This window comes from Vulpes lagopus, chromosome 4 (genome assembly GCF_018345385.1).
Source record: "Vulpes lagopus strain Blue_001 chromosome 4, ASM1834538v1, whole genome shotgun sequence".
Taxonomy (NCBI): domain Eukaryota; kingdom Metazoa; phylum Chordata; class Mammalia; order Carnivora; family Canidae; genus Vulpes; species Vulpes lagopus.
Window position 1 is genome coordinate 50,489,224 of NC_054827.1, and position 24,139 is coordinate 50,513,362.

General features: G+C 42.8%; 1 protein-coding gene across 2 annotated transcripts in view; it reads right to left on the reverse strand.

The window, feature by feature from the left end:
* Positions 1-6,622: 6,622 nt before the first annotated feature.
* Positions 6,623-24,139, reverse strand: part of ZC3HAV1 (zinc finger CCCH-type containing, antiviral 1) — a 61,151-nt gene continuing 43,634 nt past the window's right edge. For both annotated transcript variants that reach the window (XM_041752133.1, XM_041752134.1), the window contains 4 exons: positions 21,651-21,732; positions 20,887-21,017; positions 20,367-20,500; positions 6,623-9,779 (listed from right to left, as the gene is read on the reverse strand). In XM_041752133.1, the coding sequence (XP_041608067.1) occupies positions 9,514-9,779; positions 20,367-20,500; positions 20,887-21,017; positions 21,651-21,732 (613 nt within the window). In that variant the 3' untranslated portion in view covers positions 6,623-9,513. The remainder of the gene's footprint in view (positions 9,780-20,366; positions 20,501-20,886; positions 21,018-21,650; positions 21,733-24,139) is intronic.

Below are 24,139 nucleotides of genomic sequence, written 5' to 3' on the forward strand. Positions count from 1 at the left end.
CCGGGCCCCCGGCTCCCGGGCGCCGCGGGGAGGAGCGGGGGGGGGGGGGGGGGGGCGGGGGAGGGGGAGGGGCGCGGGGGAGGGGTGGGAGCGCCGTGGGGGGAGGAGAGGGAGGAGGCAGGGAAACGGAGGGGGGAGGGGCGCTGCGAGGTGAGTGGGAGCAGTGGGGGGCGCTGCGGGAAAGGCGGGGAGGGAGAGTGGGGGAGGGGGAGGGGCGCGGGGGAGGGGTGGGGGCGCCGTGGGGGGAGGGGAGGAGGGGGGGAAACGGAAGGGGGAGGGGCGCCGCGAGGTGAGTGGGAGCAGTGGGGGGCGCTGCGGGAAAGGCGGGGAGGGAGAGTGGGGGAGGGGGAGGGGCGCGGGGGAGGGGTGGGAGCGCCCTGCGGGGAGGAGAGGGAGGAGGCGGGGAAACGGAAGGGGGAGGGGCGCCGCGAGGTGACTGGGAGCAGTGGGGGGCGCTGCGGGAAAGGCGGGGAGGGAGAGTGGGGGAGGGGGAGGGGCGCCGCAGGGGGGGACGTGGGAGTGGGGGTCGGGGAACGGGGGCCCCGGAGCCTGCGGGGGGGGGGGGGGGTCCGTGTGCACGATGTCCCCGTGCGCCTGCCCGCTGGGAGGGGCGGGCCGGCCTCTGAGAGAATCCGGGGTGCCCTAGGACGGAGGACGGCAAAGGTAACACAGGTAAGCAGGGCGAAGGGGCAGGCTGGGCACCAGGGAGTTGGTGGTGGGAGGACTCCGGCAGCCCGAGCCGCAGGTGGCTGTCGAGGCCTGGAATGCTGACCAGTTCCACCCGAGATGTGACGTCAGTGGGAGATACACAGCCTGCATCTCGCAGGTCTCATCAATCAAAGATCTCATCAATAACTTCGATGGGGCGCCTGGGCGGCTGAGCCGTTGAGCGCCTGCCTTCTTCGGCTCCGGGCGTGACCCCGGGGTCCCGGGATCGAGTCCTGCACGGGGCTCCCCTGGGGGAGCCTGCTTCTCCCTCTGCCTGCGTCTCTGCCTCCTTGTGTGTGTCTCTCTTGAATAAATAAATAAAAATCTTTAAAAAAAATAGCTTCATTAATCATGTTCAGTTGATGCTGTTTAAATAAGATGTTCTTACAATTTCATCTGTTTCTTTACTTCTCTAGTGTACCTATGAGAAAATGTGAAATTACCTCTAGGGCTCACACTTTATTCCTGTTGGACCACACTTGTTTACTAGACCTGTTGACTAAGCAGCGGGCCTTTCTGTCCCCCACCCCCTGCTCATTCCATCCAGGGCGCTTGAGCCCCTGCTAATTGAAAGGACAGTACAAAGACACAGGAGACCCAGTGGAGGAAATCAACCAGCTACCTTACAGGGTGGCTGTGAGGATGAAGTGAGTTGATGTCATGTAAAGAAGCTAAAGAGGAAGGCAACTGATTGGCCAGGTGCCAGATGATCTTCTCCGCCAGGATTAGAAGCTTGGACTTACACACTGAAGACCTGGGGAAGCCACTGATGGAATTTCAGCCCAGAGTGGCCCAGAATGTTTCTCCCTGCTCTGGATGTCTCCCTTTCACCTCTGAGCTTCGATGTCTTCTCTTCAGCAAGACCTTTCTGGACCTCCCAATCAGAAGTAGTTCCCCAGTCTCTACATGGAACTTGCCACCCATAGTTTTTCTTCTTTTTTATTTCTGTATTTGTAGAACTCAAGCACGTGAAAGCAGGAATGAGGTTTGTCTTGTTCATTGCTCTATCCTCGAATCTGAAAAAACAGTGCCTGGCCATACTTAGCAGAGGTGTTTTAGAAATATCCCTGGCAGCCATGGGAAGAATAGATTTCTAGAAAAAGCAAGACATGGAATAACAGAAGAGGACTTGAGGGACTATAATCCCAGTTTTTATTGTGTTAAGTTTGCAGAGGACGATCCAAGGGAAGACGCTCAGTAGGCAGTTATATTTAGAGATGTAGAGCTGACAAAAGATGGGAGGAATATAGGTTTGAGTGACGTCAGATTATTAGGTCATTGAGGCAGTGAGGGTTGATCATCCAGCAAAATGGAGCATGTGTAAAGCAAATGTGGGAGAAGAGAACCTTGAGGAATGGCAACAAGAAAGGCAAAGGGAAGAGAAAAATCAGAAGGAAACTGGAAGTAGCTCTTAATGCCTCATCCATGCCTTGTGACACTTGGCATTTGCACCTGGACTCTCTCTCCTCGCTGAAGGAGCAAGCTTGCCAGCAATTGAGGGAGGCTGGAATTAACCAAGGCATTGACACTCCAGGAAGAGTCCCTGATAAGTGATGTTAGGGCAATAGTGGTGTGGGGCCCACTCAGACCCCCCTGAGTTGGTATGAAGATTATTTTAAACTAAAGACAGTTGAGATTCAACAGATGTAGAAAGAAGCCTTCTTGGAGCTTCCCTCCCTTATTTCATGAAACGCAGAGAGTTCTGGAACTGAGGGTCATAGATCCTCTCTGGAGAAGTCTTATGGCCATGAAGAAAAAAATAAATAAAGCGGAGATCACTGGCACCTGCATAAACATTATCACAAACTTCCGTATCTTGTATGTTCCTCCAGAAACCCATTTATTTGTCCTTAGCACAGAAGCCTTTTCTCCCCCTTCCTCTCCCCTATTAATTAAGTATGCAGACCCCCATCTTTAACCATTTAGGGAGTCACTTTGTTTCCAGATGGCTGTGATAAACTTTGAGGGGTTTTGTCTCCTGTTAATCTGTTGTCAGTTAATTTGCACTCCTGAACCTAAGAGAAAAAAAGGAAGTTTTTTCTCCCAGTTAGTGGATAAATATCCCAAGGCATTATTATTCCTCAGATAGAATGACTTCAAGGTGTATGTATATTCCTTAGTCTCCCTGAGGTTCTTCAGTGGCATCAAGCTTCAGTTGCCCACAGCTCTAACTTGCTTGTTAAAATGCCCTATATTGCCTTCCTTTAAAAAAAAAAAAAAGAAAAAAAAGATTTTATTTATTTACTCATGAGAGACGCAGAGACACTGGCACAGGGAGAAGTAGGCTCCCTGCAGGAAGCCCGATGTGGGTCTCAATCCCAGGACTCCATCATGACCTGAGCTGAAGGCAGATGCTCGACCACTGAGCCACCCAGGTGCCCCCTCTATAGTGCCTTCCTTTCCCCGTCTTACCTCCCTACTTCTCCACTGGTGTTTCGTGGGCTCATCTCCCAAATCAACTGCTTGCCTTCAATCCTCTACCTGCTTCTGAGGGAAGCCAGCCTAACATATAAACCAATAAAGAGATGAGAGAGAAAAATGAGTCACTCAGGGATGCACAGAGGGGAAGTTTCAAGATCTTCAGCATTACAAAATGCTGCAGGAAGTTGCCCTACAAAGGTGTTGATAAACTTAGGTGAGTTTATTTCAGAGGTATAATGAGAAAGGGCAGATTGCTGTAGGCTAAGAGGGGTAAAAAATGGGAAAGTCCAGCTTTTTAAGATAAGTTATCATAAAAGGTAAGGTGGTGATAAAATGATTAGAGAAAGATGTAAGGTTGAGAGCACTGTTTTATTATAGGAGGGGCAAGCATAGTTCTACAAGTGAACAGAGACAGTAAGGAGGGAAAGTTGAAAATTTGGCTGAGAAGAGTGATAATGCAGCAGGTGATTTTCCTAAGGCAGTGGGAGAGGACAGGACCCTGGAAGAATTCATCTCAGGCAGAAGGAGAAATACCTCTTCCATTTAGGCAAGAGGAAGAGAAGCAAGGATAAGTACATGGAAAGACAAGTTTTAAGATGAAGTAGAAAGGTCCAATAGCCATTTGTGTTGTTAAGTATAAGACAAGACTGAGAATGGGTGGGGAGTCCTGTGAGGAGGTTGGTGGAGGTTTAACACAGCTGTCCTGAGGGGATGGGGGAATGTGCACCAGGAGGACAGGTGGGCGGTACAGAGGGCTTTGCCAAAGTTGAACACCAGGCATGTGGAGTGGTATTCACCAAAACAGCTCTGCTAATTCTAAAAGTACTCAGTGTTAAAAAAAAAGATAAGAAAGTACTCCATGTTCATAGAAACAGAATTTGATGAACCTTCTGCTAGGTTTGGCAAACGGATGGGACATTAAGTCCAGGGGTTCCAGGGGATTGAAAGTATTAACTGAAGGAGCGGTCAGGGGCTTCATGGGCTCCGGGGTAAAGTCAGGAAGGAAGTGAAGACCAGAAGGGGCTGCATGTGTGTGAGAAAGTAGATATAGGAAATGTGAGAGCAAGAGAGCTAAAGGGCTCAGTAGAGGTAGTATATATTAATTTGCAATTTCAGAAAGAGTGGTTCTACAGCAATTTTCCCAGCAGTAGGGCAATGGATATGGATGCCTAGAAGTAAAGATAAAGATGTTGGAGACAAGGAAGTTACAGACACCTCTGAGACTAGGAGTGTTGGCTGGGCTTTCCACAATGAATGTTTGAAGGAAAGATGGGGGACTTGAGTGGGGAGGTAGGCTGTGAGCCAGAACAAGTCTCTCCCTCTGGGAGGTGAGGAGGCGGGACCAGGAGTCTGTGCTGGAGTTAATGGGAGTGTGGGAAGTCAGAGGGAAGGGGTAGCGACTGTTCCCTAGAGAGGAAGCCTAGCAGTATGGTTAATTTATGGGTTCTGGAGCTAGACTCCAGGGGTTCAGAATGCTGGTTCTGTTCCTCATTAGCCATGAAACTTTGGGCAAGTTATTTGAGCCCTTAGCAGAGGTACAGATTCTGGAATCAACAGTGTGTGGTAACTAAAGTATGGGAATAAATGAGCTTCATGGGGAAGCGTGTTAAGGGGTTGGGATGGGGGGATTGGGAGAAGATCCCAGAGCAGACTACTGGGGAATGTAGAGTTTCAGGGAGCACAGGGAGACGTCAGGAAATGGGTGAAGAGGACAAGAAGATTCACAAGAGCATGCAAAAGAGAAACACAGAAGGTTGAGGTTGGAGTGGTATTTTAGGAGTTGAGTTTTAAGGATTCAGGCAGCTCCTTGTAAGTTCTGATAGGTCTTCCAACTCAGATTCTGAAGCTAGTTCTCAAAGAAACTGCTGACCCCTCCAAGCACACTTGTCTGGCACAGGCTTTTATGAAGTCACTCCACTGGTAGGACAATTTTGCCAATACCCATTGATATTTTTAACTTTTGTGTTTCAGCCAGGCCTTGTTGCCATGCCTGGGGCCAAAGGGAAAGGTATATTCATAGTTGCCAGCCTCTCTTTTTCTAAGCCCAGGCCAAAGATGTGCCAACTAACCACGGGTTCCTCCATCACCATTACCCTGCCTCTCCCTGGCAGTGTATTGACAGCCCCTTGGTCATCAAGTCCTGGAATGAAAAAGCCAGTAAGAAAAACCACATCCAAAAAAAAAAGAAAAACCACATCCTCTAACCCCCCATTGAATAAATTAGTGTCTGCAGCTGATTATCTTTTTGGAGATACCTAGAAATAAAAAGTCAATTCAGGCAGCAAGGCAAAATTAGTATTTCTCTTTATTGGAGAGTCTCGAATTACACTTGAAGAAGAAGAAATACAGCTCAACCCCTGAAATGTAAATATTTGAGCTTACTTTATTCGACAAAATATATCCAATGTATCAAACACTGAACTAAGTATCAGGTATGGCACAGTGAACAAGGCTGTTGACTCAGCCCTCAAGGAGCTTACATTCTTATGCAGAAAGCAGACAACAAGTTGGACAAATGCTAAAAATGAACAAAGGAAGGCACAAAGTTTTTTAAAGATTGGGGGTTTGGGAAGCAAGCATCGAATCTATTCTATAGAAGGACTCCTTACGAAGGTAAAAGTAAACTAATCTGAGGATGCTAGACATATTACTAAGTCAGTGGTTCTCACTGCGGTATTTTGGAAATGGATGGGCTATTGGCTTCATAATCAGTGGGAACGATTACTACCATTTGAGTAGATGCAGCCACGGAGAACGGATGACCTGTATTGGATGGGTTAGTCCCACAAAACGAAGAATTATTCTGTACTCTATTCGCCTTTTTAATGTCCTTCTAGACATTTATGAAGGACTTGCAGCTCGCCAGAGAGTATCATTCATTTTCTCGTCTTAGACCATCTGTTATCCTTCTACCAGTTAATTTTGCTCTTTTCCTAACCACATACCTTCTCAGTATGTTATGACTTACCCTAACACTGATTTTCATCCTAGTGTCACCCCTACCTCTCACCTTTCATTTTCCTGTACTTCTTTATAAGAAGTAGCCTCTGAATGACTCTGAAATTCAAACCTATTCACTGGAAGTAGGAGTAAATTTCTATTACATGATGTCGTAGAGCATAGTCATGCCTGAGCATTTACACACTGAAACTCATTTTCATTACAAATTTTTTTACTGATGAATGGATAAAGAATATGTGGTCAATACATACAGTGGAATATTACTCAGCCATTCAAAATGACAAATACCCATTTGCTTCCACGTGGATGGAACTGGAGGGTATTATGCTGAGTGAAGTAAGTCAATCGGAGAAAGACAATCATTATATGGTTTCACTCATACGGGGAATATAAAAAATAGTGAAAGGGATTATATGGGAAAGGAGAGAAAATGAGTGGGAAAAATTAGAGAGGGTGACAAAACATGAGAGACTCCTAACTCTGGAAACGAACAAGGGGTAATGGAAGGGGAGGCAAGTGGGGATGGGTGACTGGGTGACGGGCACTGGGGGGGGGGGGGTACTTGATGGGATGAGCACTGGCTGTTATACTATATGCTGGCAAATCGAACTCCAGTGTAAAAATATATATATATAAAAAATTCTTTCCTTCTGTTTCTCCATTATAACTGAGTCAGTGTGTTAAATGGGTTTGTAAAGAAATTCACGTGTATAGATAGGTTGTATCACCTAGGAGTCCTCTCAGGCCAACGAAGGGGATGTGACAAAATGTTACTGGTCTGGAAAGGGTGAGTAGATCTGATGGGGTTTGCAATCGCCCTATAACTGGGGGGAGGAAAGGGTGCTATCGGCACTTTGTATATGAGAGGCAAGTATGTGGAACATTTTGCAATATACTGGACAGTTCCCCATGATAAGAAACTATTCTGCACCCTACACGAATTTTGAATGTCTCGCTAGACATTCTTATATGACCTACAGTTCGTCTGCAAAAAATAGAATATTTCCTCATTTTCTCCATTTCGACAATCCGTAGATTTTCTTGCATAGTATCTTTATTTCATTTAAGGCTATTTCGATATTTCTCTTATAAGTACTATCATATGCAATAAGTTATGCATCACTAGTTTTTATTCTAAGGTCCACTCCTATCCCTGCTTTTTCATTTTCCCATACTATGTATAAAATCAGGTTTGATCTACCTTCTTGTAAATTTGCTCATTATAGGTAGGTGTAAACATCTGACTACTTAATTAGGTCTTCTAATAGGGTCGTGCCCAAGTAACATACCTTTTGTTTTCCTTTTATGTTCATGTTAATTTTGATTAATTTTAAATTTACTTCCAAAATTATATGTACGTAGAGTATATTACAATTGGATTGCACTTTGAGGATAATAAAACAGATGTTACAATGTATTTGTCCAAAAAAAGAAAAAAAAAGGCAGGCTTATTCATTGAGAACCACTGAGCTAGGGAAAAGGAGTACTAAAGAACTGCAAGTAAACTAGCCAAGAGTGGCTTGGGTGGAAGAAAATAAATAATAGAGGGCAGGGAAGGGTGAAATCATGTGGGGCTGTAATAATGATTTTGAACTTTATTCTAAAGGCATGATCAGATTTGTGTTTTTAAAGATTGTTATATAAAAAATGTTAAAATACAACCATTCTTACTGCTAAGTAAAGAACACCTCAGAAGGGGACAAAGAAATATTTGAAAAACTGGACTTCCCCCAAGCTTGGGGGAAGGAGAGGAAGAAGTCAATGATGACTTCTGGAAACAATACTAGGGGAGAAAATGATTCGTTTGAAGGAGGCTGATTGAAAATTCCATTCGGGACATGTTGCTTTAGAGGCATCTATGAAATATCCAACTAGAGATGTCTCACGGACAACCAGAGTTGGACAAATTGCATCTCTGAACACATGAGAACCGAGATCAAGAAATCAAAGCTCCAAAGCATACCACCATTAAAAAAAAAAAATAAAGTGAATGAGAGTAACTATTTGTGACAAGCCTCCCAGAAAATAACTCTGCCTTAAAAAATCTCTATACATTTGTTGCTGGTGGAGTCCTTCAAACTAAGGGGTTGTGGAGATGTTTGAACTGATCTACAATCTGATATAAAATCAACTCCAATGCTAAGTAACTTTTATAACATGTCTGCTGGCAGGAGCCATAACAGGAAACTGGTGAATGCTGAAAAGGAGAACTGGAAGGAAAAACCTGCTTCATGATAAGGAAAGAACTCTTGGTCCAGGAACCTCAACTGCTTTGAAAACTGATTGTACTACAATGCTGTACAATCCATTATATTTAGAAAAAAGAAGCCCCTTTGCAGGTGCAAGACCTGTTTGAAGCATTATTCTCTTTGTTCTGCTTCCGTGCTCACCAGGAAACAAATCTCGACTCCTTAAGGAGCCCATCCTTCAGTGGGGATGGCTTGCTCCCAATTCCTTGGTGAACCTCATTTGCTACAGCGAACGACTACAATAGCACTCAGGTTTATCAGTCGAGCTTCTGTGAATCTGGTTACTGCAACTCAGACCTCCCAAAATACAGACGCTTTCATTAAAGTCCAACCTAAAAACCTCTATAATCATATATTAGGATATACATGTCTACTTTGCCATAATTATATAAAGAACCCAAATGGGCAATTAACTCCAGTGGGTCGCTTTTCTCTGAGCCACACTTTGTGGCTCTTTTTATTGCATTCCGGACAATCAACCTGGATGGAGCCCCCTAAGTAAACATAGAGATAAAGAAATGTGTGCCCCAACTCAGTCTTATCTCAAAGGTACAGTACAGTTATACCTGTAATGGCATTTATTTTGTTTTGTTTTCTTTTTTTGTAATGGCATTTAAATGATCTTTTCTTCTCCCTTCCCCCAGCATTTTTCTAAACCCCACCCCCACCCCCAGCTTTCCATAATCTTCTATCCAAGGTCGGACGGTCTAATGTGCTTACTTACATAGGCAATTTTTAGATTTCTCTCAAATTGCCCAAATTAATTTTCTTTCAATTAAACCAAGACAAAACCATGCCATACAGTAAACGAAGAATAAGTAGCTGGGAGAGAAACTTGTTGCAGTTAAAGATGTTTTAGAAATCCGACTTTTCCCAGTTCTATCTAAGACGGTGATTCCCAAACTTTATGACACATTCGAACCCTTGCAATTCAAAGATTAACACTGCCCAGCTCCCATACCGGAAACAGTGGTTCAGTTGGCACAGGGTGCAATCTGAACACTGGAATTCTTAGCCTCCCACATGATTCAAATTGGTAGCAAACTTTGGGAACCACTGATCTAAAGCAGTTGATAACTAAATGAGAAATGTAAAAGTGTACTATTGGGGCAATCTGGCTCTGTAAGTGAACAGAATGGTGATGGCCTCCTTTATGACGCTGTATTCATCATTTCTAACTAATCACACAGGCTTTCTCTGGTTCAGTATATTCAATCACGTATTGTGGGTAAATCTGATCTTTCTCGTAGATGACAAAAATGGAAGGATTCAACTTTACATCCACATAACTGTCATACGGTGGTGGAGGAGGGTTTAGGCTTTCCCTATATCCTTGAGTAAAATCTCCAACCAGGACTCGAGCTACAAACATAACCATGTTTTTGGTATCATACTGCTGATCTTTATGGGAATAGATGGCATCCTTTGTGAAGTAAATTCCTAGAAATAATCAGAAGAAGAAAAAGGGTAAGAATTATTATGAAAAAATGGTATATAGTTTGCAAGATTATTTACGTACCATCAGATGATGGACATTAACTAAGCACGCGGCAGTAACACCTTACTGGTACTTAGAAACTTTCCTTCGTACTTAAAAAAATGTGTTTTGGGGGATCCCTGGTTGGCTGGTGGTTTGGCGCCTGCCTTCGGCCCAGGGCATGATCCTGGAGTCCCAAGATCGAGTCCCACATCGGGCTCCCTGCATGGAGCCTGCTTCTCTCTCTGCCTGTGTCTCTGCCTCTCTCTCTCTCTCTCTCATAAATAAATAAATAATAAAATATTTTTAAAAAATGTGTTTTATGCAAGTTAATTTGAATCCAGTATATAACCCTACTGAAATAACAGAAACATTTGCTACCATGCAGGGGCTCCCAGTGAAGGTGTGGTGTGAGCCACTTGCTACAGTAAGTAGCGATGATGTCACAGCAGCCCAACTCATGCAAATCATGCAGGGTGAGTTGAATTGTAACCTGATGAACCAAAGCTACTCCAGCAGAGACCTTTTTATATTATGTACATTTTAAGGGACAAAGGTCATTTACTACTGATGGGAAGGTCCTAGAAAACGTAAAAGAAGGATGTGTAGCATAAGCAACCAACTGACCCTGGTAGAGCTTTTCAAAGCAGTTGATCTATTATTGTCCTCCTCGAGCATAAAACAACCTCTCTATCACGGAGGTCTCCCTCCCTTTTATTTTTTTTACACTTTATTATTTATTTATGAGAGAGAGAGAGACAGCATGTATGCATGGGTGGGGGGGCAGGGGGAGAAGGAGAATCCCAAGCAGGACTTCACAGTGTGGAGCCTGAGGCACGGCTCCATCTCACATCCCTGAGATCATGACCTGAGCTGAAATCAAGAGTCAGACATATAACCCACAGAGCTGCCCAGGCACCCCCGCATCACTGAGGTTTCTATACTCAGCAGATCAACAATGATTTCCTGACAAACTGAAATTTCTTTTTTTGTTTTTGTTTTTAAAGATTTTATTTATTTATTCATGAGACACACAGAGAGAGAGAGAGAGGCAGAGACACAGGCAGAGGGAGAAGCAATCTCCATGCAGGGAGCCTGATGTGGGATTCGATCCCTGGTCTCCAGGATCATGCCCCGGGCCAAAGGCAGGCTCTAAACTGCTAAGCCACCCAGGGGTCCCTGAAATTTCTTATATTAATTTTTGTCACTGCCAGATACTTTTCTCTATATCTTTTATTGAAAAGATTTATTTATTTGAGAGAGACAGAATGGCGTGGGGGCGAGGGTTGTGCAGGGGGAGAGGGAGAAGCAGACTCTTGCTGAGCGGGGAGCCTGAAACAGGGACCCTGGGATCATGACTGGAGCCAAAGTCAGCTGCACAGCCAACCATACCCACCCAGGTACCCCATTTTCTCTCTTTTTAAAGAAATGTGGGGGCGCCTGGGTGGCTCAGTGAGTTAAGTGTCTGACTCTTGATTTCAGTTCAGGTCATGATCCCAGGGTTGTGAATTCGGGCCCCAACTCAGGCTCTGTGCTCATCAGGGAATCTGCTTGAGATTCTTTCTCCCTCTCCCTCTGCCCTTACCCCCACTTACATATTAAATAATAAATAAATAAATAAATAAATAAATAAATAAATAAATAAATAAAATATTTAAAAGGAAAAAAGAAATGTGTATGGGGCACCTGGGTGGCTCAGTCAGTTAAGTGTCTGACTCCTGATTTTGGCTCATGACCTCAGGGTCATGGGATGGAGCCCCACATCTGGCTCCATGCTCAGCAGGGAATCTGCTTAAGATTCTCTCTCTCTCTCGGGAATGCCTGGCTGGCTCAGCAGTTGAGCATCTGCCTTCGGCTCAGGGCATGATTCCAGGGTCCTGGGATTGAGTTCTGCATCAGGCTCCCCACAGGGAGCTGGCTTCTCCCTCTGCCTGTATCTCTGCCTCTCTCTCTCTGTATCCCTCATGAATAAATAAAGTCTTTAAGATTCTCTCTCCATCTCCCTCTGCCCTTCCCCCACTGCTTGCACTAAATAAAATCTTTTAAAAAATTAGATATGTGTATATTTGCAAATTCTGATTTTCTATGAAAAATTAATTAGTAAAATGAATTTGTTTCATTTATGTAACAAGTGTTTAATATTTTTTCATGTATCTGGCTTAGTTTTTTATTACTGATTTTAAAAAAATATTTTAGATGTTTGAATTCCAGAAATACTGCTTATCCTGAGTAGATCAGATGCTGGATATTCTGAGTAAATGATGTTCAAATATTTGGAATAAGAAATGAAAGTCCAGGGTGCCTGGGTGGCTCAGTCTGCTTTTGGCTTGGGTCATGATCCTAGGTCCTGGGATTGAGCCCCACATCAGGATCCCTGATCAGTGGAGAACCTGCTTCTCCCTCTCCCCTCTACCTCTCCCTGCCCCTGATGCTCACGTGCACTCTCTCCCAAATAAATAAATAAAATCTCAAAAAAATAAAAAAGAAAGGAAGAGAAAGAAGAAAGAAAGAAAGAAAGAAAGAGAAAGAAAGAGAAAGAAAGAAAAAAGAAAATGAAAAAAAAAAAAAGAAAATGAAAGTCCACTTATACTGACCTACCATTTTCCTGCCTGCAGTCCCTCAAAAACACAGTGACCAGCTTGGTGGGGATTCTCTGACCCATTTCTAGGCATTTACATACATATATAACACATTTACTCTGGTAGTTTGATGTTCTTTTATTTGTTAATTTTAGGATTATACTGTATGAACTGTTCTGCATTTTTCTACACTCTAGTCCTGGAAATTTTGCTGTCACTCCGTTTAACTCCACCTCATTCTTTTTAATGACTGCACAGGATTCCATTGTATGGATGTTCAATTTAACTACCTTTGTATTGATTAAAATATAGGTTGCTTTTACTTTTTGCTATGGTTTTGAACCAAGAACAGTTCTAAATAAATACTTTTAAGACATCCTAGTAAACATACCTTTGAGAGCCTGTATAAGCATTTCTATAGAATAGATTGCAAAACTATAATGGCTGAGTCAAAGGACATGTGAATATTATATTTTGACAGAGATTACAAATTGTCCTCCAGAAACAGTCTAAAAATTTTACCAGCAATGGAGAAAGTCCCATTTCTCCAAACCTTGCCAACATTGGATATCAATGATCTTTTTAATTTTTGTCAATACGAAGTGTGAAAAATTTTAATATGTGTTTCCCTCAATACTAGTGACATTAAGCATCTTCTCATATGCTTATTGGCATATTTCATAAGCTCTTTCTTGCAACTGCTTTTCCCTTTCTTTTTTTCCTGTTATATTTTTGTCTTTCTTTTTTTACTGGTGTGTGACCAAAATAAGCTTACATTTAAAAGACAGTGTCCATACAGATCTTTTATTTTTTTCATACAGATCTTTTTATAATCTTATTAAGTAGGCCAGTAGATAATTGGAAAATGATCAAGGACAAAACCAAAAATCATCATCCCACCACAATTCTATTGGGTCACCAGCCTTCCCTCCTAGCCGGTTCCCACTCTCAGTTTTACCAGATGGCCAAATATAGATGTATTCTATACTACTCTGCTATCCCCTGAGTATAGAGGCTGTGCCTTCTTTATTTTGCTTTTTAAAAAAGATTTTCTTTATTTATTTGAGAGAGAGAGAACTTGTGCACAAGCCAGGAGAGGGAGCAGGAGAAGAGGGAGGGGGAGAAGTGAAGTTCCCACTGTGTAGGAAACCCAACAAGGGCTTGATCCCAGAATCCCAGGATCATGATCCAAGCCAAAGTCAGATGCTTAACCGACTGAACCACCCCGGCACCCCTGTGCCTTCTTTATTTTTATTATTTCTCATTTGATGGACGCCCACTACAAACTCTCGATCACACTACCCACCTCTGTGCATCACAGTATAATCATAAGTCATTTCTAAGTGTCTGCAAAGAGCCATTCCTAAAGCCATTCCTCAAAGGTCAATTTCTGGAACTACTAAACAATTTTTTTTAAGATTTTATTTATTTATTCAGGAGAGACACAAAGAGAGAGGCAGAGACACAGGTAGAGAAAGAAACAGGCTCCCCACAGGGAGCCCAAAGCGGGACTCGATCCTGGGACCCCAGGACCCAAAGCCAAAGGCAGGCGCTCACCCACTGAGCCACCCAGGTGCCCCACTTCTAAACAATTTAAGCTATTTTGTAAGGAGATCTTTCTAAAACATATATATTTCTCTGATTTAAAAAATAGAACAAGTCATTTTGCTCTTTTCCTGATGCATCAGATGTAGATATTAATTCTGATATACGGTGTTACAACATAGGGGGGCCCTCTTGAGTTACTAAGGGGGACAGAGCCATTTACTCCTTTACTAATGGTCTATACACAGCTTGAAAACAATGTTAAGCTGTGTTTGTGTCTCGTAGATCATTTCCCCTCTCATTCTCCACTTAAAACTGCTAACTTTCTTCTTGCTGCCACCTCTAGCATCTCTCGACTCCCACTCCGCACTTGCTGGGCTGAGAAAAACAAAAACAACAACCACCACCACTGTTTTGAAATAAGACCAAATGATTCTGCGAAGCTCCCGAGAAAAAACATACACAATCTTCAGCACAGGAATTTTATGACAACAACTCAGGCTATTCATAACACAGTTGTTCACTCTTTCCAATTCCAAGTTCTCTTTCAGAAAGCGAATATTTCCAGATAAGTGAAATCCAGCTATGCATGTAAAAGGTGTCAAATAAATAGTATGGATTTACTGGTAAAAATATATTTGACTTAAAGCAAATGGAATAAAATCAAGAGACAAAAATTTCATCCATATTTTTCTTGAGTGTGCATTTTTATCGCTTGATAAAGCCATAAAACTTATTTGCAACATTCAGAGATAGTTGTGTATATTTCAATGGCACAAAGTTACTTTTATACTTGTTAAATTAATTTTTTCTATTTTATAATAAAGTCTGAGTACTAATTTGATTATTCAGCTATTTTTTAAAGATTTATTTTTTTTTAAAGATTTATTTATTTATTCATGAGAGAGAGAGAGAGAGAGGCAGAGACACAGGCAGAGGGAGAAGCAGGCTCCATGCAGGGAGCCTGATATGGGACTCGATCCTGGGACTCCAGGACCACGCCCTGGGCCAAAGGCAGGCGCCAAACCGCTGAGCCACCAAGGGATCCCCCAAGATTTATTTATTTATTTATTTTAGAGAGAGAGAGAGAAGAGAGAGCACACGCAAGCACAGGGAAGGGCAGAGAAAGAGAGAGAGAGAATCTCAAGCAGGTTCCATATCCAACACAGAGCTGGACCTGGGGCTTGATCTGATGGCCCTGAGATCATGACCTGAGTTGAAATCAAGAGTCAGACATTTAACCCACTGAGCCACCCAGGGGCCCCCAACTATTTTTTTAAAGTAATCTTCATGGTTAATGGTTAATATGGGGCTTGAACTCACAACCCCCAGAAATCAGGAGCTGCACATTCTACCACCTGAGCCAGCCTGGTGCCCCTAATTCAGCTATTTTTGTTTACCAGTGATAACCAAACGAAAGACAAATGAAGCCAATGACAAAAGATTCTTTATACAGGTATTCTAGGTCTTTGTAGGACATCTTTATCATTCACCATTCAGAAAAGAGTAGCCATTACCCTAAAGAACTGATTTTTTTCCCCAAAGGATCATCAGTTGTTTTTAAAAATCACATTTCTATAATGTGGAATCAATATTTGTTTAAGTGAGCCAACCCTAAGACCCAACCCTGTAGCCTGCTCTCCTAAGACTTAGACTCAGTCTTCTTGCAAATACCTCTTTCAAGTGAACCCCAGTATCCTCTTCATCCCTCTACCTGCATCTAGACCACCCTCATTTCTAGCCTGGACTTTTTTTTTTTTTTTTTTTAAGATTTATTAAGAGAGGGATGCCTGGGTGGCTCAGTGGTTGAGTATCTGCCTTCAGGTGGGGTCGTGATCCCAGGGTCCTAATGGCTTATATCCTCCGTGGGGAGCCTACTTCTCCCTCTGCCTAGTGTCTGACTCTCTCTCTCTCTCTTTCTCAGTCTTTCATGAATAAATAAATAAAATCTAAAAAAAAAAAAAAAGATTTATTGAAAGGGAGGGGAGAATGGCCGAGGGAGAAGAAGAGAGCATCTTCCACAGACTCCACACTGAGCACAGAGCCCAGAGTGGGGCCCAAACTCATAATCTGAGATGAGGAGGATGTGAGCAGAAACCGAGAGCCAGTTGCTTAACCAGCTGAGCCACCCAGGTGCCCCATGGACTAGACTCTTAAATTGACCTCCTTACCTGCTTTCTCTCCTATAGGCTTGGTCCCACCTATCCTTTCTCACAACGCAGCCAGAGTCATTGGTACTTCCTTCTCAAAGCCATTGGTGGTTTGTGATTGACCTCTGGATAAAAATCCCTCCCCTTAGCATGGCTTCCATGGTGTTTCAGGAGCACACACTGACTTCCTCCTCCAGCCTTATCCTTAGTCATTCCCACCAGATCTTAAATGTCCTGTGCTGCTACAGCCTCCCCAGCCTTTGGCAATCTCCAGTCTTCATAAACGCTCTTCTCCCAACTTGTACGTTTTGTTTTGTTTTGTTTTCTGCCAAGCTAGCTTTTGTAAATTGTCCTACAGGTCATACTTAGGTCATACTTAAGACTTCACAATATGCTGTCTTCCTGTAATCTACTTTATTCATTTTTTTCATTTATTTAGTATAACTGACATAATGGGATAACATTGTGTTTTTTTTTTCTCTTAACAATTCTTTATACATAACCATCTTTTATTTTGGCCAGACATATTCTTTGTCTCAGAGAGGATAAGAATCACTATGGAAGGACTCTATAAGGAGAAAGAAAAAATCGTGGCCAGCTTTTGACTACTAAAATAGGACCTGGATATACATTGTAAAAAATGGACTTTGTTAACTAGAACTCTGAATAACACCAGGGAAAGGAACATTCTTCTAGGTTGGGAGTCAGAACAGGTCAAGTTGGCTCTAACTCAATTATTCGGGCATCGTGGGCTCCATCCACCATGCTGGGCCTGTCAGGGATAATAGAGAGGAGTCCTGCGGCAGAGGAATGTGTCCCACTTCCTATGTGGAATGCCAACCTTCCAATTACCCATAGATTCTTTTGGGTTTTCTATACAGACACTCATATTACCAAAAATAATATTTTTGTCTCTTTCTTTCCAACCATTTAGCATTGAGAGATACCTGGGTTGCAGAATCTTGGGAGATGTTATAGATGTCGATGCCTGCAGCACCCTGGATCCCAAACAAGTTACCTGGCCTCCTATGCCTCTCATCGGGCCTCTTGAATCCAGTTTATAACCAAGACAGGTCCTTGTTTGCTTAGCTACCTTAGCACAAACATGTGCTTCTTTTTCTAACTTCACCTCACTTCCACTTTTTTTTTTTTCACTTCCACTTTTTATGCAAATCTGAGTTTTTATCATCTCCTTTGACTGTGAAGTTCGGTGGCTTTTACCTGTTATTATTCTCAGTCCAGACTGCTCAGCAGGTCTGGTTCCGCTTCCCAGCTCTTACCAACTCTCCAACTAACCCGTCTTCCATTCTGATCCTCCATCTCCCAACAGATGCCCTCTTCCCACCTCCAATTTATCAAAAAGTAGCCCATAACCCTTCTATCATTCCAGGCACATCTTACTCTCCTGACACTCTCCTTAACACAGTCACATACAAAATCATGCCATCTAACAGCCTAACTGGAGTGGTTTCACACATGCAAAGGGGGGTCTTTTGTTTTCCCTCAGAGAGGAGCAGGATCTCTAAAGTCTACCAGTTGGCTTCTTTTAGGACAACTGCCCGAACTTTTTAAGATTGTGGGCCCAGTGAGGTTGCCACCTGGGTGGCTCAGTCGGTTCAGCATCTGCCTTTTGCTCAGGTCATGATTCTACATCCTGCGATCGAGCCCCACATTAGGCTCCCTGCTCAGTGGGGAGTCTGCATCTCTTTCCCTCTGCCCCTCTCCCCCATTCATGTTCTTGCTCACTCTGCTCTCCCTCTCTGTCAAATAAATAAATTTAAAAGAAAATCTTCAATAAACAACAACAACAAAAAAGATTACAGACCCAATGGTTTGTATCTATCCAGGACTGATACCATCAGTGGATATCAGTGATAGAAGTGGAAAGTTGGGGCAGCCTGGGTGGCTCAGCGGTTTAGCGCCTGCTTTCCGCCCAGGGCATGATCCTGGGGTCCTGGGATCGAGTCCCACGTTGGGCTTCCAGCATGGAGCCTCCTTCTCCCTCTGCCTGTGTCTCTGCCTCTCTCTCTCTGTCTCTCAAGAATAAATAAATAAAATCTTAAAAAAAAAAAAAAAAGAAGTGGAAAGTTGATACTAAAAACAAATACAGGGATCCCTGGGTGGCGCAGCGGTTTGGCGCCTGCCTTTGGCCCAGGGCGCGATCCTGGAGACCCGGGATCGAATCCCACCTCAGGCTCCCGGTGCATGGAGCCTGCTTCTCCCTCCGCCTGTGTCTCTGCCTCTCTCTCTCTCTCTGTGACTATCATAAATAAATAAAAAATTTAAAAAAAAATTTAAAAAAAAAATAAAAACAAATACAAACAAAACAAAAACACCTCCCAACTCCGTGAAACAGGAGGCAGGCCAAGTGGAAGGATCACTGTCTTCTTAAGGGGAGGTGGCTTGGGAACACAGGGCAGAGATCCCGGACAGACACCTTGTCTATCTGTGAGAACTGCAGACTCCATCTTTGCCCCCTTGTTCCACACCAGTCACAGGGGTTTTTCCTGGCTCTCAAGAACTCTCCTCTTTTCCCAACTTAAAGGAGTGTTAGTAAGTAACATGATCAAACTGTCAAGATAAATTTCAGAGGGTTTCAGTGCTCTTTCACATACAAAAGAGGAAAAACAGACTACACGCCCATGTATGCCACTATCCCAGCCAATTACAGCCAAGACCTACGAACACTAATGTACCATGTGTCCACTTCCTCTGATAAATATTCCTTTGCGTTCTAACATAAGAAAGACATATTTCACTCAAGGTGGACATCCCTCTTCCCCCAAACATTTCTAGGTAAGTTTTAGTGATGCAGTTTTTTTTAAGTTTATTTATTTAAGTAATCTCTACACCCAACATGGGACTTGAACTCATGACCCCGAGATCAAGAGTCGCATGCTCTTCCAACTGAGCCAGTCAGGTATCCCTTTATTGATGCATTTAAACCTAATAAACATGAACTTCTTATCAAATCATTCCCCAGCTTAAAATCCTTCATTAGCTTCCTGTGCCCTCAGCATCACGTCTCAACTGTTTCCTGTGTAGCCATATATTATAACATTCATTGCTCAGTCTCCACAGGGACTCTACAATGTAGATGATCCTTCCTGTGCCTTTCCTTGGGAATACCTCTCCAGCCAGGTTCGGTGTCCACAGGACCTGTTCACTCCCTCTACAGCAGTTGCACATTTGCAACCATTTAATTATGTGAAGTAATTTTGCTGGGAGGCCATGTCTACTTTGTTCACTGCTATGTCCTCAGTATCTAGTGTATAGAAGTCACTCAAAAATATTTGTTGGCTGACTGATTGGTTTCTTGCTTTCTGCAATGAGTGTGAATGTAATCATGAGTTAAGCGCACTTCAAAACTTGATATACTATTAGTTGTTCTCTTAAGATGAGTGATTCGTTGTGTTTGCTTGTTTCAAAAATTACATGGAAGGTATGACCCAACACCAAAAAGTAATCTTTTTTTAAAATTTTTTTTTATTATTATTTATTTATGATAGTCACAGAGAGAGACAGAGAGAGGCAGAGACACAGGCAGAGGGAGAAGCAGGCTCCATGCACCGGGAGCCCGATGTGGGATTCGATCCCGGGTCTCCAGGATCGCGCCCTGGGCCAAAGGCAGGCGCCGAACCGCTGCGCCACCCAGGGATCCCCCAAAAAGTAATCTTATTCAAAAATGAACAGAGGGGGGTGGCTCAGTCAGTTAAGTGTCTGCCTTTGGCTCAGGTCATGATCCCAGGTCCTGGGATTGAGCCCTGAGTCGGGTTCCCTGCTTAGTCAGGAGTCTGTTTCTCTCTCTCCCTCTGCCCCATCCCTCCTGCTCATTCTCTCAATCTCTCTTTTTCTCTCTGGCTCTCTCTCACAGTAAAATCTTAAAAAAGAAAAAGAAAAAGAAAAGAAAGTGGCAAAGGCAGGCTACTTGTAGCAGCTTCACAGGGTTGGACTTAAGTCAGGAAGAGCCATAGGTAGAAATGAACAGTAAATGGTAGACAATGTAGCCAACGGTTAGAAGAGTTTGCAAGCATGTAAGAGACTCTCCCATCCTTCCACCCCCAAAAAAGCCTAAGATGGGAGCAGGGCTTTGATACAGCAATCAAGTCCCAAGCAAATGTGCCACTCTAATTTGGACAGTTAAGGTGAACATAAGCTTAACTCTCCATGCATGCAAAATCCACACATGCTGGTTAGTAAAGAATCATGACATATACCTCATAACAGAGCCTGAGTTATGATTCTACTAGTTAGGTTTCTCTATTCCAGCACAAACCTTTTCCATATTTGGTATCAGAAGATCCATGTAAGATCCAGTTGAAGTTATCCTTACAGATAGACTCCATATAGGTGCGTCTTGTTGCATAAAACAGGATTTTTTCCGTTCTGTTGTTCATCGTCAATTTTTTCCTAATACAGGAAATGTGAAACACCCAGAGCATTCCTCTTCCACTCCAGTTAATGACATTAATCCCAACTAAGGTCTAATCATCTTAAAATTTTATTCCACCCACTTTCAGAATGGAGCTTCTAACATTAGTGCACCAGAGGCAAAAAAGTTAATTATGACTTTTAAATGATAAGTTAAATCAAAGAGTCATAAAACTAATGCTGAAACAGAGAAGTTGGAGTTTACAAAATGAACAAAACAACTAGACACTGAGAAACTCTTGACTTAAAATAAACCAGTGGGTAGGTTTTAAAGTGTAGCTCTTAATGAATCCTTTCAAACTTTACATTAAAAAAAAAAAAAACAACCCGAAACCAAAAAACAACCCAATATTGCAGCCACCAACCTTTCAAAAGCATTCAAGAGCTTGGTGTTCTTGATCTTCTTTATGTTTTCAATCTTGAAATTTTTCATGGAAGCTTTAAAAGACTTACTTATCATGACATATTCCGGATTCTGGTTATTGATCTCTACCAACTAAAAAATTTCAAAAATATGTAAAATGTGAAACAGGAGACATTTAAAGCATGCTATGTTCACACACGTGGCCCCCTATGCCATGGAGTACCCTTGCCAGGCCTCCGGTAGCAGGTGGGATAAGCTGGCTTAGGGTTTCCACATCTGGCAGGTCATCTTAGTAATGAACTAGCTGGCACTGGGCCCATCTGCGCAGGCTGACTTCTGGCTAGCGAGGCATTATGCCTAAAGGCAAAAGGATGCCCCTGGAGGTGTCCGATTTAGTCTAGGGACCTGGTGAGTTCCTCACACCCACAGAAACCTGCCCTTTACCTCCAACTACCAGACAAGGCACTTTTACTCTCTGGCTTTCAGCTTTGTCCTCCATAAAGTGGAGATGATAATATCTATCTCGTAGGGTCTTTTGTAAGGATGTGCCCATAAGAGATTGTGCGTGGCTAGACAATGAGGTGCCCTGTAGAGGGCAACCATTCTCTGGGAAGGTAACACCGTTACCATCTGGATGCCTTTGAATCTTGCTCCAAGAATTTTACAGAAACCATTCATTCTTTCATCCAAATACTATACATCTGTGGCTAGGTACTTTTCCTCACCTTGAAACAATTTACACACCAAAAGGCAAAAACCAAGTACCTCATATCCATTCAAGCTAAAGTCTGGCTGAGGAGGTAGTGTCGAGATTAAAGGCTCTGACAGGGTCTGCATCGGCTGATAGCTACAAAGAAGACAAAGAATTCACTTGGTTCCCTGTTCCATATGCCCGAGTTCCAGCCACTAAACCAAGAATTCCCAGAGAATTTATTCTTTGTACTTTATTTTGGATTATATTCTTGCAATATTCCTGGTACAGACATCCTCGTAACCATAGTTCTTTAAAAAAGACAGTCATAAAAAAAAAGTCATTATTCATAATTTGGTAAATTAATGTTATTTTGGATAAAAATTTATATAAATTTGATAAAAATTTATAAATTAACTATAAAGATGTCATACTTGATTTTACACCCATTTTGGTTTTTTTTATAAATTTTAAAATTAACTATAAAGATGTCATACTTGATTTTAACTATAAATTAACTATAAAGATGTCATACTTGATTTTACACCCATTTTGGGTTTTTTTATAAATTTTTTATTGGTGTTCAATTTGCCAACATATAGAATAACACCCAGTGCTCATCCCATCAAGTGCCCCCTTCAGTGCCCATCACCCAGTCACCCCCACCCCCCATCCACCACCCCTAGTTCGTTTCCCAGAGTTAGGAGCCTCTCATGTTCTGTATCCCTTCCTGATATTTCCCACTCATTTTTTTCTCCTTTTCCCTTTATTCCCTTTCACTATTTTTTATATTCCCCAAATGAATGAGACCATATAATGTTTGTCCTTCTCTGATTGACTTATTTCACTCAGCATAATACCCTCCAGTTCCATCCACGTCAAAGCAAATGGTGGGTATTTGTTGTTTCTAATGGCTGAGTAGTATTCCATTGTATCCAGAGACCACATCTTTATCCATTCATCTTTCGATGGACACCGAGGCTCCTTCCACAGTTTGGCTATTGTGGACATTGCTGCTAGAAACCTCGGGGTGCAGATGTCCCGGCGTTTCACTGCATCTGTATCTTTGGGGTAAATCCCCAGCAGTGCAATTGCTGGGTCGTAGGGCAGGTCTATTTTTAACTCTTTGAGGAACCTCCACACAGTTTTCCAGGAGTGGCTGCACCACTTCACATTCCCACCAACAGTGCCAGAGGGTTCCCCTTTCTCCACATCCTCTCCAACATTTGTGGTTTCCTGCCTTGTTAATTTTCCCCATTCTCACTGGTGTGAGGTGGTATCTCATTGTGGTTTTTATTTGTATTTCCCTGATGGCAAGTGATGCGGAACATTTTCTCATGTGCTTGTTGGCCATGTTTGTGTCTTCCTCTGTGAGATTTCTCTTCATGTCTTTTGCCTATTTCATGATTGGATTATTTGTTTCTTTGCTGTTGAGTTTAAAAAGTTCTTTATAGATCTTGGATACTAGCCCTTTATCTGATACGTCCTTTGCAAATATCTTCTCCCATTCTGTAGGTTGTCTTTTAGTTTTGTTGACTGTATCCTTTGCTGTGCAAAAGCTTCTCATCTTGATGAAGTCCCAATAGTTCATTTTTGCTTTTGTTTCTCTTGCCTTCATGGATTTATCTTGCAAGAAGTTACTGTGGCCAAGTTCAAAAAGGGTGTTGCCTGTGTTCTCCTCTAGGATTTTGATGGAATCTTGTCTCATATTTAGATCTTTCATCCATTTTGAGTTTATCTTTGTGTCTGGTGCAAGAGAGTGGTCTAGTTTCATTCCTCTGCATGTGGCTGTCCAATGTTCCCAGCACTATTTATTGAAGAGACTGTCTTTGTTCCAGTGGATGGTGTTTCTTGCTTTGTCGAATATTAGTTGACCATAGAGTTGAGGGTCCACTTCTGGATTCTCTGTTCTGTTCCATTGATCCATGTGTCTGTTTTTGTGCCAGTACCACACTGTCTTGATGAGCACAGCTTTGTAGTACAACCTGAAATCTGGCATTGTGATACCCCCAGCTATGGCTTTCTTTTTTAATATTCCCCTGGCTATTCGGGGTCTTTTCTGATTCCACACAAATATTAATTTTGAATGTGTTTTATATAACCACATATCATCCAACAGTGGGGAATCCATCTCCAAAACCATTCATGAACAATATAGATTTTACTGAGCTTCTTTCATTCATTCATTATTCATTCATTCATTTATGACAGACACAGAGAGCGAGGAAGAGACACAGGCAGAGGGAGAAGCAGGCTCCATGCAGGGAGCGCGACGTGGGACTCGATCCCGGGACCCCGGAATCATGATGCTCAACCACTGAGTCACCCAGGCATCCCGATTTTACTGAGCTTCATAAGCAGACAGAGGAGAGGGATACTGAATCCTCCACAGCAGAGATTCCTTTAAACAGTCTCCTTTAATCAACTGTATCATGGTCCAAATCTCCTCACTTGGGCGGCTGACACATCCCTCTCTTCTTCCATTTCTTTCTCAGCTGCCTCCCCTCTATAAATCCACTCAGCAAGACTAAAGACACACAGAAGAACACACAGCAAAACGAAA